Below are 15954 nucleotides of genomic sequence, written 5' to 3'. Positions count from 1 at the left end.
GCCGCTCCTCCTTCTCCTCCTCCCGGGCGGCGGCGCTCCTTCCTGCCGGGCTTCCGACCCAGAAGCAGCGTCCGCCGCTCGCGAGCCCTGCAGCGGACCTAGAGGGCGCGGCCGGATTCGAACCTGCGACCCGCCGCGGCGCGGGCGGCGGCACCATGGACAGCCAGGGCCGCCGCGTGGTGGTCTGTGACAACGGCACCGGAGTAAGAGAGGGGGGCAAAGGGGGGGGTCAGGGGGCCGGAGGGACGGAGTTCCTTTCTTTTCCCCCGACTACAGTTCCCATCATCCACCCCTCCCCTGCCAGCATGCTGGGACTTGTAGTCCGAAAAAAAAAGAAACTTTCCCCGTTCCTGTGCGCCAGGGCTCTGGGAAGCTCGATCCGGTGGGACGGAGTTCCTTTTTTTTTTCTTCCCCGGACTACAGTTCCCATCATCCACCCCTCCCCCTCCCGCATGCTGGGAGTTGTAGTCCGGAAAAGAGAAAAGAAAAGAAACTTTCCCCGTTCTTGTGCGCCCGGGGCTCTGGGAAGCTCGATCTGGTATCCTCGCATAGAAACCAACCCCGATGGGTGGTGGGTCTCCCAACGCGGGGAGTGCGGTTCGAATCCCGCCACCCCCCCCAAAAAAATCAAGGGGTTTTGGAAGTCGGTGGAGGAAAGAGGGCGAAAAATTGGCCTTAAGACATCGGAAAGCAGCTGCAGAAATGGCTCAGCCTCCCGAGAAACCGCAACAGCAACGGTGTGTGTGGGTTTTTAATCGGGGCCACCCAAATGTCTACAGCGGTGAAAAGTTTGCAAACAAAAATTACATTCAAAAACAAAAGTGGCAAGGTCTAGACGCACCTTAAATTATGTTTCAAAGTTGCAGGAAGATGCCTGCTAGAAATATAAAGGCGTATTTACAAAACAAAAGGCGGAAAATACAAGTATTTTAGAGAACGGTTTTTTAAAAAGCATTTTAATTTTTAAGTTATTTTTAGTCTTTATGCATATTAATAACACACACAAACACGGCTATACCTGTAGTTGTGGGGCTTTTTTTAAATGTAAGTCGAAAGGATATCTTTTTAAAGCATTTGTGCCTACCTTTTTTCCCCCATAGCTCGAAGACTTTAAGAAGCTTGCCATATTTGGGATTTTATTTTGCATTTATGGAACATACGAGTAACGCAAAAATGGAGCTGGTAGAATTAGACCAGCAGATGTTGCTTGGAACAATTGCAACAGTGAAAAGACTTATATCTCGATACTCAGATGATACTCAAGAAATGATGGTATGGTTTACTTCTGGAATAAACGCATCAGTTTTTCCTTTCCGTTTTCTTCTTTCACAGCGCTAGTGGTTTCTCTTTATAGTCTGGATGATCTTGGCCAAAGTCTTCAGTGAGATGCCCAGACACTTAATTATCTTTTCTAATTCTTTCCTAGCTTCCCTTACGAACGTCAGTCTTCTTCTGATTCCTTGGTTGCAGTCCCGTTTGGACTGATGATCAGACCAAGACATAAAGGTCTTTAACAATTCCAGTTTCTTCATTGTCAGCATTAATGTGATATAATTCTTCTGTAGTCACGAATGTTGTCTTCTTAAGGTTCAACTATAATCCTGCTTTTGCCTTTTCTTTTTTACTTTTCTCAAGTCGTTCTTTCAACTCGTTGCTACTTTCTGCCAGTAATAGGGCATCAGTTGCATACTGTCGACGACTGTTGTTTTTCCTTATTTTCATTTCTCCTTCATCTAAACCTAATCCATTTAAAATATTTTGCGCATGAATTGAACAGTTAGGGAGATAAAATATATCGCTGTCTACCCCCTCTGCCCCTTGGGGAACCAACCGTTCCGTTTCCCTATATTCTGTCCTAATGGTACATCTTGTTCAGAGTACAGGTTACATCAACCATCAAATATTGGCCAAAATCCTGTTACACAACTCTGCACATATAAAAGCTGATGACGTCATCAACAACCACAGACGTTAATCTCTAATGTAAATGTTTTTGCTCCCCTCGCCTAGATTCCAAGGCTCCCTACAGATTTATTTTGGCCTGGGGAAGACTTAGGGAGCCTCAAGATAGCGAGGAGAAGATTTTAATACCTACTAAATCACTGCCTCTGGTCCCACCACTCTGGATTGGCAGTGGCAATTTTCTGGTAGTAATGTCCCCTCCCCTATCCGGAGTTCCCATAGGAACCCTGGGGAGCCTTGGAATTTGGGAGAGGGAAAGAGGAAATTGTAAGTTAAAAATTAAAATCCGTGGCTGATGACATCATATGCTTTTCTGGATAGTGCGACAGGATCCCAGCTGTTGCTCCACTTCTGTTTCTTTTATCTATACTTTTTCATGATCCACACAGTCAAAGGCTATTAACGTAATCTCTAAAGCCCAAATTAATTTTCTTCTGAAAATCTTCGGTGCCCTTCAGAAGCCCCCACATCGATTTGCAGTAGGATCTCTCCTGCCTCTTCCTTTTCTGAATCCAGCTTGAACATCTGGCATTTCTCACTCCATATATGGTAATGGCGAGCGGCTTTCTTTGTAAAATCTTCAGCATTCGTGTTCTGCGACTTCCCTGTTTTCCCCCACTGTCAGTTTTCTTCTGTTGATCTGACTCCCTGATAAAGGAGTCGTGGCCGGAGACATCTGGAATGCCAGATGTTTACAACCCCTGCTTTAGTGCATTTTGCATCCTTGAACGGAGGATCAACAAGGTTCCTGTGTGTGAATATTTTTCCTGAAAGAGAGATTTTATATTATGTGTGTATACACACACACATCAGTGGTAACAACTTGGAGGGAGGCAGGTTGAAACGAGCGGCTTCCCCAGTAACAGCAGATGCTTCCCGGTGTCAACGTTATCAGCCTTCTGGCGTGATGATTTCTGGGTGAAAGCCACCCCCTCATGTCCTCTCCGCTTTTTGTTCCCCAGCCCACGTCAGACTCCTTGCTGAACACGATTCAGCCGAAACAAAGCAAAAAGAAATCAATCTGGTACGTTAGGGGAGGAGGAGGAAAGGAAGACTTTGCATTTCAGCCCTTATTAAGAGACGGGAAGAAAAAATTAAAAATCAATTAAAAACATGGATGTTTCGGCAGGCCTTCCCATCAGATAATTCCTGATGCCCTTCTTCTTTCCCTTTCCTATTGTTTTTCCCATCTTGTTTAATGTTTCTGCTGTGCAAAAATTGTTTTATATATATGTATTGTATTATTTTATGTTGTTAGCCGCCTAGAGTGGTCCTAATCCGACCAAGTAGGCGGGATATAGATAGATAGATAGATAGATAGATAGATAGATAGATAGATAGATAGATAGATAGATAGATAGATAGATAGATAGATAGATAGATAGATAGATAGATAGATAGATAGATAGATAGATAGATAGATAGATAGATAGATAGATAGATAGATAAGGAGTAGATAGATAGATAGATAGATAGATAGATAGATAGATAGATAGATAGATAGATAGATAGATAGATAGATAGATAGATAGATAGATAGATAGATAGATAAGGAAAGAGTCGATAGATAGATGGATGGAGAGAGAGAGAGAGAGAGAGAGAGACAGATAGATAGATAGATAGATAAGGAGTAGATAGATAGATAAGGAGTAGATAGATAGATAGATAGATAGATAGATAGATAGATAGATAGATAGATAGATAGATAGATAGATAGATAGATAGATGATAGATAGATAGATAGATAGATAGATAGATAGATAGATAGATAGACAGATAGATAGATAGATAGATAGATAGATAGATAGATAGATAGATAGATAGATAGATAGATAGATAGATAGATAAAAGCCACCTTGAAGAATACAGAAATTTGTTGCGTGAAGTTACACCTTTGGGCCTATCTAGCTCAGTATTGCCTGCACTGATCGGCAGCCGCTGAGTCGCAGCCTTTCGCGGTCCTCGTTTCAAATTAAGGAAAGTTTCTAGCCCAGGTGATCCTGAATCACAAGATAATTCAAGCAGGAATGTAGAAAGCTATCTAGTCAGAGCCAGAGTCTAGAAAATAATTTTTGAGAAGGCACTTGGTTTCATGATCCGTGACTCGGGTTGTTTTCTAAAGTTATTTGCTTTCGTTGTGGGCTGCAATGCTTTTTTTTAAAAAAAGTCATTGCATGAACTTGTTCATGCTCATTACCATCATCATCGTCCATCATCTTAGAATGGCAGAGCTGGAAGGGACCCCGTGGGTCGCTGAGTCCGGCCGCTGTCAAGAAGGACCCGTGGGGGAATCAAACTCCCAATTCTGCAGGTGGAAACCACTGAGCTACACAGCCATAGGAGTGCGACACTCCGAACTGATAAAAGTATGCAAAAAAGGGAAAAAATCCCACTTCAAATGAGCATCATTGTGCCTAAAATGTCCTTTAAAAGTAATGCAAATACGTATTAAGAAAAAGTTGCATGCTCCACCAAATGTTTACAATCTTTCTTGGTCATTATGTTTCTTTTGAAGTTGAACTTCTTTGCTCACTTGTTACCGGAGTTCTTGGTCATTACGTTTCTTTTGAAGTTGAACTTCTTTGCTCACTTGTTACCGGAGTTCTTGGTCATTACGTTTCTTTTGAAGTTGAACTTCTTTGCTCACTTGTTACCGGAGTTCTTGGTCACTACGTTTCTTTTGAAGTTGAACTTCTTTGCTCACTTGTTACCGGAGTTCTTGGTCACTACGTTTCTTTTGAAGTTGAACTTCTTTGCTCACTTGTTACCGGAGTTCTTGGTCATTACGTTTCTTTTGAAGTTGAACTTCTTTGCTCACTTGTTACCGGAGTTCTTGGTCACTACGTTTCTTTTGAAGTTGAACTTCTTTGCTCACTTGTTACCGGAGTTCTTGGTCACTACGTTTCTTTTGAAGTTGAACTTCTTTGCTCACTTGTTACCGGAGTTCTTGGTCACTACGTTTCTTTTGAAGTTGAACTTCTTTGCTCACTTGTTACCGGAGTTCTTGGTCACTACGTTTCTTTTGAAGTTGAACTTCTTTGCTCACTTGTTACCGGAGTTCTTGGTCACTACGTTTCTTTTGAAGTTGAACTTCTTTGCTCACTTGTTACCGGAGTTCTTGGTCACTACGTTTCTTTTGAAGTTGAACTTCTTTGCTCACTTGTTACCGGAGTTCTTGGTCACTACATTTCTTTTGAAGTTGAACTTCTTTGCTCACTTGTTACCAGAGTTCTTGGTCATTACGTTTCTTTTGAAGTTGAACTTCTTTGCTCACTTGTTACCGGAGTAAATAAATAAATTAAAAAACAGCAAGTAAGTTGCTCCTAAGCTGTCGTGAGAACCTGGCTCCTTCAAGCCTCCTTTCCCGGCATCATCTGTAGAGGTCGGAAGCTGCTGAGCCATGGATCTTTGGCAGGCTGAGCAGCTACCCTGCTTTTGAGCCACACCCCTTTCTCTAGAGGCGAGATAAGATCCTAGTCCTCAATAAAAGGTTGGTTGTCAAGGAGGGGCCTCGGAAATTGCCTTGCTAACCCTATTCGAGCCCCTTATTTCCTGCTACCGGGAACAACAGCTCCCAACCCCCATCTAACATGGCAGCAACATTTGTTTAAATTAATCATTGCTAGGAAGGGCGTTTGTCTCTTGATAAGGCAGCCCAGGAGCAAAATGTATGCACGCTTGTGTGAATAAAGGGCCTTTTCTCTCTCTGCTCCTACAGGGAAACATTGGGTTGGGCACAGATTCAAAAGAACCAGCCTGGTTGACGGAGTTTATGCTTCGGAAATAACCAGCGTTTAGAGGGCACCGAAAGCCACCGGTGAATTTACGGGTGAACGATAGGAAAATATGTATTCGCGAAGGCTTTCATGGCCGGGATCCGATGGTTGTTGTGGGTCTTTCGGGCTCTTTGGCCACGTTCTGAAGGTTGTTCTTCCTAATGTTTCGCCCGTCTCTGTGGCCGGCATCTTCAGAGGACAGGAGTAGGAACTCTGTCTGTGTTCTTCGGAGGACAGGAGTCAGGACTCTGTCTGTGCTCTGGGGCAGTCTGTGGGAGTCCTGACTCCCGTCCTCCGAAGGGGCCGGCCACAGAGACGGGTGAAACGTTAGGAAGAACCACCTTCAGAACACGGCCAAAGAGCCTGAAAAACCCACAACAACCGATAGGAAAATAAATGGCCACCTCTTCTGGCCTGATTCACGTTCCTCAAACGCATCACTTTTTGAGCCTTTGATTTCCATGGGCCGGCTGTCTTTTGCCCAGCCGCCAAAGTGGCTAGTTATTATTATTATTAAATTAATTATTATTTAATTTCGTACCCCGCCCATTTAGACCAAAGTTCTACTCTGGGCGGCTAACAACAATCCAGAGGAAACAAAACAAAACAGAACAACGCCATTCATACAGTTGAAGAGGGCAAGGAATCAATTAGGTGCCGACAGGAGGGAAATCCTGCCTAAGGAGCCAGATCTTTGATTTATGAGACCTTGAGAGGCAAGACCGGCCGAAGAAGAGAGAAGGGCCCCTTCGGAGTGCTGGAGCGTTCAGCGGATGAGGTCTCTGCCTGTGGAGCGGACAGTTGAGAGTTCGATTCCCGCGCTGGGCCTTGACAGGAGCCCGGCTCCGAGATCCATAGCGTCCCTTCCAGCTGGATGATGTTCTAAGATGATGATTATAGCTCGTTGGATAGCTCAGGGGGCTGACGTCCCCGGCTGCAGGACCCGGGTTCGGGTGAGGGGGTACCTCCTAGGAGAAGAGCCAGCCTGTGATGCAGGGGGAAAGTTGCAGAGTGGACCCAGTGGATCCATCGGGCCCCTTCCAGCTCTGGAGTTCTAAGATGATTATATTTCAGTTCTTTTTTTCCTGGGACCCCCCGGAGCATCTTTTGGAGAGCTCTCTCAAGGCGCCAAACCACTTCCTCCTTTCTCATCTCATGGGCTCCACCGTGACTCAGAGTCAACCGTTTCCTTTCCTGTTTCTCCACTTCCTCCGGCGACTTGCTTTCTCCGGTGTAAATCAAGAGTAGATCTTTTTGCAGCCAGCCGTGTACGGAGGCTGCAAAAAGTCCTTTTGAAAGACCGAGGTGGGGGGGGGTGGGGGAGTGAGCTTCGGTTCTAGATTTTGGAAGGAGAAGACTTTTTCCGAGTTTTCCCCACAAGCTGTCCGCGGTTGACCTAGGTGTACAAAAAAGGATCATGAGAAAACACGAACGACTGGACTGCATTCCGGGTCAAGGTGCCTTCCATATATATTCTGGACTACAGTTCTCATCCGCCCCTGCCGGCATGCCCAGTCGCTGAGGATGATGCGGAGTAGACCTCAAAACATACGTTGAGCGCCATAGCGGAGAAGGTGCACGTTTAAGTGCAAAGCCAGAGACAAATCTTTGGAAGAAAGAAGTGACAGGCAACATCTTTACTGTAACTAGTTCCTTCCTGGGTGATAGGAATGGAACTTGAAGTTACATTTCAAAAAAAAAAAAGCCATATAATAAGCTGCATCAAAGGGACTTTATTGATGCAATGACCAACATCGTATAGTCATTTTAAAATGTTTTTTTCAAGGGCGTTTTAAAACACGTTTAGCATGACTGGAAGAATATGTTCAGAGTTTTCAAACAATGTAAAGCAATTTTGAAAGGTCCGTGGCACGGGTTTATATGCCCATCTCTTTTCTCCCCCCTTTTTTTGCCAAAGTACTGTTTTTTTCTCCCTTAAATAAACCTGATTGATTTTTTTCCCATCCCAACCCTCTTTTCCTCCACAGTTTGTAAAATGTGGCTATGCCGGGTCCAACTTCCCCGAGCACATCTTTCCAGCTCTGGTGGGACGTCCCATCATCCGCTCCACGGCCAAAGTTGGTAACATTGAGATCAAGGTGAGTGGCTCTTCGGGCAATCAGATTCTGAACTGGCTTAAAGGATAGATCTGTTTTATAGGTTCCTTTAAAGGGCAGGATGTTTGATTTCTAAAAGTGGCAATTTCCCCCTTCTCTGCATTTAAACGAGAATGTTAATACAGTAGGACCCCTGTATCCGCGAGATCAATGGCTATTTTTTTTACTTATCCAACATTCTGAAAATATTTAAAATATTAAAAGAAAAAAAAGGGGATTTTCACAATGTATTTACCAGAACTGGCCACTGAAGGGATCCCCAGAGACCATGCTACATATTCTTGTTGTTGAAAAACAACAAGATATACAGTATATATCTATCTATCTATATCTATATCTATCTATATCTGTATATCTATATCTATATCTATCTATCTCTATCTCTATCTATCTCTATCTCTATCTATCTATCTATTTATCTATCTGTCTGTCTGTCTGTCTGTCTGTCTGTCTGTCTGTCTAACTAACTAACTAACTAACTAACTAACTAACTATCTCTCTCTCTCTCTCTCTCTCTCTCTCTCTCTCTCTCTCTCTCTATATATATATATATATATATATATATATATATATATATATATCCAAAATTAACTGTGGATAATTGTGAACACTACACATAGCATGGATATATATATGCCCCGCTTGACGATTACCCCGCTTGACGAGGAAATTGCTTAACGATGAGGGGCTTGCTACCAATCCCTCAGATATAGTCTATCAAGGAATCCCCGTACCATTTGAAACAGAATTTCATTTCATTCCCCACCAGGACCTAATGGTAGGCGATGAGGCCAGCGAGCTGCGTTCAATGCTGGAGGTGAATTATCCCATGGAAAACGGGATTGTACGCAACTGGGAGGACATGAAGTATCTGTGGGACTACACGTTCGGGCCCGAGAAACTCAACGTCGAGCCACAAAACTGCAAGATCCTGCTCACCGAGCCCCCCATGAACCCCACCAAAAACCGAGAAAAAGTCATCGAGGTAAAGGGCAAGGAGGTGAAAGGGGTTCCGGATGGGGTGGGGTGGGGTGGTCTGAATGTTGGCGCTGGTGTCCCAAATCTGGATCCGTTGAGTCCAGAACTTTAGAGTGTCATTCACTCCTGGAAGGATTTGAAGCCACGCACCCCGGGCATGTAATGTCAGCTCCGGCCACTCTTGCCCCAGCAGAAGGTGGGAAATAAATCTGTTTGCTGTTTGCTCAGCGCCTGGCATCGCCAGGCATTCATTCATTCGCTCTCTGCTTGCGCCATTCTCGTGTGAACGAAGCCGGATTGGGTTCTTGGCCCGCAATGGCTCTTCCTAGTGGGTTCTCCTGATTCCTTGGTTATCCGTGTGACCGGCCGTGGACCAAATGCTCCTTCTCTGTCTCTTCCCACGTGCTCCAGGTGATGTTTGAGACCTACCAGTTTGAAGGCGTCTACATCGCGATCCAGGCGGTGCTGACCCTTTACGCGCAAGGTGAGTCAGGGGGTCGAAGGTGTGCGAGGAAGGGAATCGGGGTTTTTTTTTTGGAGAATTCCTATTCGTTGCTAAAGTTGATCTTGGGAGACCCCGATTCCGGTACATTATTGTTTGGAAACAGAACGGGAGCAACCTTCTCCCTCTTCGGCCCCAGCTTAGCTCAAGAGATCCAGTTGTTCCTGAAAAGGAAAGGGATTCAGGTTGAGGGCCAGATCCGCAGGAGGACTCCGTGGTTTAGTCCTCTGACTGCGGGGCCCGAGGTTAGGGTGTTCGATTCCCCCACGGGGCCTTCTCAACAGCGGCTGGATTTAGTGATCCAGAGCGTCCCCCCCCCAGCTCTGCATTTCTAAGATGATGACGATGATGATGACTATGGTGTTCAAGAGGAGGAGCCTTTTAGGGGTAAAAAAGAGGGAGCAACTCGAAGCTTGGCTAGGCACACCAAGCCTGAATGGATCGCTCTGTCCATTTGGGTTAATCTCATATTCCAGTTTTTTCAGACTTTAAGTTCTTGGGACGAAATTTGCAAAATTTGGCAAAATGCTTGTAAAAATAAAACTGAACGGAAATGGAGTTCCCCCTTGTGCTGGTCAGCAAGTTCTCTAAAGGCGAGGTGTTCCTCAGGGGACATCCGGGTGACGCATCCAAATTCTTGCCTCGGCAGGCCTTCTCACCGGTGTCGTGGTGGACTCGGGCGACGGGGTCACCCACATCTGCCCCGTCTACGAGGGTTTCTCCTTGCCCCACCTCACCCGCCGACTGGACATAGCTGGGCGCGACATCACGCGCTACCTCATCAAGGTGAGAGCAAGACAACCTGTCATCTTCCCGGGACATGGGGTGCTGTGTTTCTAAAAAAGAGAAAACGAGGCAGGCGGATAAATCAAAGATGGGCCTCCTTACCATCATCAGCGTCTGTTCCAGGAGGTGGAATTTTCGCTCGTCCCGAGAGCGGATTCGATTTCAGCGACGTTTGCACAGCAGCGGCTGCCTTCCAGTCAGAGTTTCGATGCATATCATTTATACTTGAAGAAAATTGATCTAGATTAGAGATGGGTGTATTCGTATATGAATACCCCCCCAATTCTAGATCCATGATTGCATTTATGGATTTATGGATTAAATTCATGGGAAAAACAAGCCAAGCAGTAGCTGATTGAAGAGAGGCCTGGATGCCTTCTTAATTAACTTCAGCAATTAACGGGTTCCCTAATTGGGGCCACTACCGAGAGGACCCCGACTATTTAGGTCAGCTGGCTGAATCCTCTTTACATGCAGGCATATGATAAGTCTTTCTCAGTGCATAAATGTTTGCCTGTTCACAACAAACCCTTTCCTTTAGTAAAAAAGATGGTTATATTTATTACTGCATTGCCTTTTTGCAGACAGTTTGTCATTAGAAGAGGAAAATCCTTAAGTATTGAGAACATCAGATTGCGGCACCTGGAGGATTTTGCATCTCCTGTCATTTGCAAATAAGCTTGCTTTGTTTTGCGATTCGTCCTGGGGAGGGAAACGATGGCTTTGTGTGCAAGTCGGATGGCTCAGTTATGAAAGTCTGCTGAAATCATGCCCCCTCCGACACAAACATGACTTCAGCATCTAAGGACGAGCTACCTCTGAAATGTAGTTTGGCCCGTCGTCTCGTTGATTCTCAGCCAGCTACGTGGAATTCTCGTTTGTGTGTTTCTGACACTGATGTCCCACATCACAGTAGGACCCACATAACCGTGGGACTGGTATCCTCAGTTTCACTTAATCTGCAATCTGAAAATATTACAAATATTAAAAGAAAAAAAAAACCTAGAAATACATATTTTCATGATATATTTACCAAAACTGACCATTAGAGGGAGCCAGAGAACGTGCTATGTATTTTCATTGTTAAAGAATACATAGCATGTTCTCTGGCTCCCTCTAATGGCCAGCTCTGGTAATACATAATGAAAATACAATATTTCTGATAGTGTTTGCTATTATCCGTGATTTTCAGCATCTGCAGGGGGGCTTAGAACCAATCTCCTAAGCATACAGGGGTTTTACTGTACTCCAATAAGCCAAAGGAAGTACATGTAGGTCCTATCCTCCCCATTTTTCTCCTCACAACAACAACCCCATGAGGTAGGTCAAGTGGAGAAAAAGGTGAGAAAACTCAGGACCACCCAGTGAGTTTCAGGGCATGTTGAGATGTCAATCTGAATCTCCCGGCATTAACCACTGTACCCTATTGCCTCTCGATGAGTGTTCCTGTAAAAATTGCTGCTCTTCACAAGACCATCTGTCCAGAATACTTTGCATATTGGAAAAATGATAACCATCAAAACTGATTCAAATACAACGGGTGGGAAAGTTTAATGCTCCTGTTCGTTTGCTCTGGTTCAGCTCTTGCTGTTACGTGGTTATGCCTTCAACCACTCAGCCGACTTTGAGACCGTGCGGATGATGAAGGAGAAGTTGTGTTATGTGGGCTACAACATCGAGCAGGAGCAGAAACTAGCCCAAGAGACCACGATCCTTGTGGAGTCTTACACGGTAAACGAAACGTTCACCTGTGACTTAAGAGGGGAGAAGGATTTTATCTCGGATGCGTTTTTCAGTGCATTCGTTTCTCAAATGGCGTCTCTCGCGCAGCATTCGTGAACAAGGTTTGGAAATTTCAACTACTTATGGGGGAATTTGAGTCTTGTATGCAAGAATTTCTTGGACAAAAAATTAATAAATAAACCCTTTTTTCCTTGCCCCTTCCTGCAAAAAAAAGGTTTTAAGAATTACACTTTCCTGTACAGTGGTGCTTCGCTAGACGATGATAATCCGTTCCACTGAAATCACTGTTTAGCGAAATCATCGTCTAGCGAAAAGCATTTCCCCATTGGAATGCATTGAAACCTGTTTAATGTGTTCCAGTGGGGAAGAATCGTTGTCTAGCGAAGATCGGCCATAGGAAAGCCGCTTTGCGAACCGCCGATCAGCTGTTTAAATCGCTGTCTTGCGAAGCTTAGAAAACACGCGAGCGCAGAGAGAGCTGTCAAAATCGTCGTCTAGCGAAAATTGGTTTGCAAAGCAGGGACCAAACATTGTCCAGCGAAATTCCCCCATAGGAATCACTGTTTTGCGAATCACTATAGCAATTGCAAAAAGTCAATATCTAGCGAAAAAAACGGTCATGCGGGGTAACTGTCTAGCGAGGCACCACTGTACTTCTTGCTAATGGCATGTTAGGTTATGCCCTTTTTTCTCGTGTCGTCCCTTCAGCTCCCGGATGGGCGTGTGATCAAAGTCGGGGGCGAGCGCTTTGAGGCCCCAGAAGCCTTGTTCCAGCCTCATCTCATCAACGTGGAAGGCGTAGGCGTGGCTGAGCTCCTTTTCAACACCATCCAGGCAGCCGACATCGACACCCGGTGAGTAGAGGCCTGAGGGGATTCCACGGGGGACCCTCTAGAGCAGATGTTAAACCTCGTGAGACCCACTTGGTGGCTTTAATTTAATTTAATTTAACCTAATTTAATCTAATTTAATTTAATCTAATTTAATTTAATTTACCTTTACCAATTTACCTTTACCATGCTACCATAGTCTCTCGAGACTGAAGGATGCTTACTACTTCCTTTACCTTTACCTATACCAATTTAATTTAATTTAACCTAATTTAATCTAATTTAATTTAATCTAATTTAATTTAATTTACCTTTACCAATTTTCCTTTACCATGCTACCATAGTCTCTCGAGACTGAAGGATGCTTACTACTTCCTTTACCTTTACCTATACCAATTTAATTTAATTTAACCTAATTTAATCTAATTTAATTTAATCTAATTTAATTTAATTTACCTTTACCACGCTACCATAGTCTCTCGAGATTGAAGGATGCTTACTACTTCCTTTACCTTTACCTATACCAATTTAATCTAATCTAATTTAATTTAATCTAATTACATTAAATTTAATCTAATTTAATTTACTGACGCCCTTGTTTCAAATGTCTCACAGCTGGGGGAAGATGATGAAGCAGACAAAACGACACTTACCTACACACAAGGGGAAAAAATAATAGAAAGCTGGGCGTGGGGGTGTAGATATGGTTTCATAGGAAAGGGCATGCTCCGCTGGCCGCCTTACACATGGTAGAGCTGTGGTTTCGCAACCTCGGGTGACTGGGTGTTCTTGGACTACAACTCCCAGAAGCCTTCACCAACAACTGGGCTGGCCAGGATTTCTGGGAGTTGAGAGGTTCAACATTGGGGGGTCCGCCGATGGGGAAGCCCGGCTGGAGAGGATCACCGCACCTTACAACAGGTGGTTTACAGGTGGCACCCGTTTTCTGCGATGGGTGCAGTGAGCTTTCCATTTCTGTCTTCGAGCAGGTCCAAAAGTAGGACCCTTCTTGTATCTCAGGAGTGTGTGTGTGTGTGGATCATCATTCCTCATCTTCTCCTCCCTCCCTTCCTGCTTTCTTAACGTAGGGCTGAGTTTTACAAACATATCGTCCTTTCGGGAGGCTCGACCATGTACCCAGGACTGCCGTCCCGCCTGGAGCGTGAAATCAAACAGCTGTACCTGGAACGGGTCCTGAAGGGGGACGTGGAAAAGCTGTCGGTGAGTTGTGGTTTTTTTGGGTGTGTGTGTGTTGATCGTGAACCATCCGAGGGAGGTGGGCAAGCATCCCACAGGCTACTCTGCCGATTTGGTCCGTGGCTCCTGAGCCGCTGGACAGGAGTCGTGTGGCGGATCTTCCAGGGAGGATGCTCTGGGCCACCTTTCAAGGGTTTGGAGAACGTTGCCTATGGTGGGATGGCGGCCTCAGGCGGCAGACACGGAGGGGCGGCCTCCACAGCCCTCGAACAAGCCTTCTGCTCGGAGGTGTTGTGGAGTAAGGTTCGATGATCAATTTCGGTTGTCCTGTGTTCCCGGAACGGGCAGGACAGACGGCACCATGGTGTCGCTCACCTCTGGCGGCCAAAACATCTGGATCCAGTCTTCAGCTGTGCTCCTCTCCCCAAAAAACACCCTGTGGCAAGGGCTCCAGCTGCATCCGAAACCCCAGTTTCCCAGAATACCTCTGGGAATTGTTCCCCTAATGGGAATTTCCCAGAATTCCCGTCAAGGAAACGAAGCCGAAGTCAATTTCAGGGGGGTGATGCTCTCAAGACCGCTGTCTCTTTTTTTGGGGGGTTGTTCGGAAATCCCGTCCGTGCTTTGCACCTCTCTGGCTTTCTACCAACTCCGACTCTCCAGCCATCGCCCTCATCCTGACCTCCCCAAACCCACCAAAATCCCTTTTAGCTTCCACGCCTATTCAGCCGCTGCCTCGATATTTTTAATTAGACAAGATTCACAGCGATACTCTGCGCAGACTAGTAATAAACACCGTGAATGAAAGTGCATTCATGCCGATGTCCGATAATACTACTTTAATTTAACCGCCATCAGATAGCGCGCCTATATTCACAATTACCAACAGGTACGCACGTAGTAAACTCAGGTCTTATAGAGAGGATAGAACACAGTCCTTTCTTTTGCTTATCTGCTCGTCGAAAGCGAGCCGGCGTTTCCTCCCTTTATGCCAACGTGCGGAGCAAGCTTTCCGACGAGAAAGTGTTCTGTGCTCGGGAACTGGGGACCGAGATTTGATTTCATCTTTCCAAACTGAATTGGCCGCATCTATCTTTCTTCCCCGTTTCCCCCCCCCTCCTCAGAAATTCAAGATTCGCATCGAGGACCCGCCGCGCCGGAAGCACATGGTCTTCTTAGGTGGAGCCGTTCTCGCCGATATCATGAAAGACAAAGACAGCTTTTGGCTCCAACGGTCAGAATATCTGGAGAAGGGGACCCGGATCTTGGAGAAGCTGGGCGTGATGACGCGATAAGGCGTCATCTGTTTTCCTTTCTTCTATTCTGTTTTCCTTTCTTCTTGCCTTTATGCGATACCTCCACGCTACCCTATTTCCTCTCCTTGCATCTTCTTGTTTAATGGGCACAACGCAGGGCGATTGTTTTTTTTTAAAAAGAGTGCGTGCTTGTGTATCTCGGCAGGGGGGTTAGCAAAAGATCTCTTTTTCCATTTTGAAAGAAAATAATAATAATAGTCGGAGAGGGTTGCCCGTGCATTTTATCCCCGGCTTAGTTACAATTTAAGAAAAGATCACTGTGTTCGTCTGTGAAAGCAGATCAGGCCAAATACTCTGCTTTGTTCCTCGGAAAAGGCTATTCCTCATAAAGTTGGTATCCAAAACGCTCTTCCCCGTGGGGGAGCAGTGGTTTCCACCTCAGTCCCTGCTGTCTTCTTGTAACTGGAATTAAATTAAATTCCAGTTACCTTTGACCTGCTCCAAAGGTAACTGGAATGGGCAGCTTCCAGCCCGCCAGAGAGGGCTGGACTACAACTCCCATCTTTCCTCGCCCGCCGGGCCCTGCCGTTTGGCAGCCGCTGGGTGGCTTCCCTAAAAGGCTTCCGAAATCCACTCAGGCTACAAAAAAAATATATGTTTAGGCTCAGGGAATTCCTTCCTTCCTGCCTTCCTTCTCCTTTAACCAAAAAAAGAACCAAGTTAGCACAAAATATCACACAGTATTGCGCACAAAACAGCTCAGGGACAGGCAGGACAGGGATGGAGAAAAATGGCACTCCGAACTTC

The 15954-nt window shown here is 45.4% G+C and overlaps 1 protein-coding gene across 1 annotated transcript; it reads left to right on the top strand.

The window, feature by feature from the left end:
- The first annotated feature begins 14 nt into the window (after window positions 1–14).
- LOC110069801 (actin-related protein 2-B) lies at window positions 15–15410 on the top strand. Its single transcript, XM_072984219.2, has 9 exons — window positions 15–203; window positions 7727–7837; window positions 8625–8840; window positions 9245–9317; window positions 9985–10121; window positions 11703–11852; window positions 12573–12718; window positions 13783–13915; window positions 15016–15410. Exons 1-9 carry the CDS (start codon window positions 156–158, stop codon window positions 15184–15186), a joined length of 1185 nt encoding a protein of 394 aa, XP_072840320.1. The 5' UTR covers window positions 15–155; the 3' UTR covers window positions 15187–15410.
- The last annotated feature ends 544 nt before the right edge of the window (window positions 15411–15954 follow it).

Source organism: Pogona vitticeps, chromosome 15 (assembly GCF_051106095.1).
Source record: "Pogona vitticeps strain Pit_001003342236 chromosome 15, PviZW2.1, whole genome shotgun sequence".
Classification (NCBI taxonomy): Eukaryota; Metazoa; Chordata; class Lepidosauria; order Squamata; family Agamidae; genus Pogona; species Pogona vitticeps.
The sequence above is the reverse complement of the archived record's forward strand: the minus strand, read 5'-3'. Positions and strand labels throughout refer to the sequence as shown.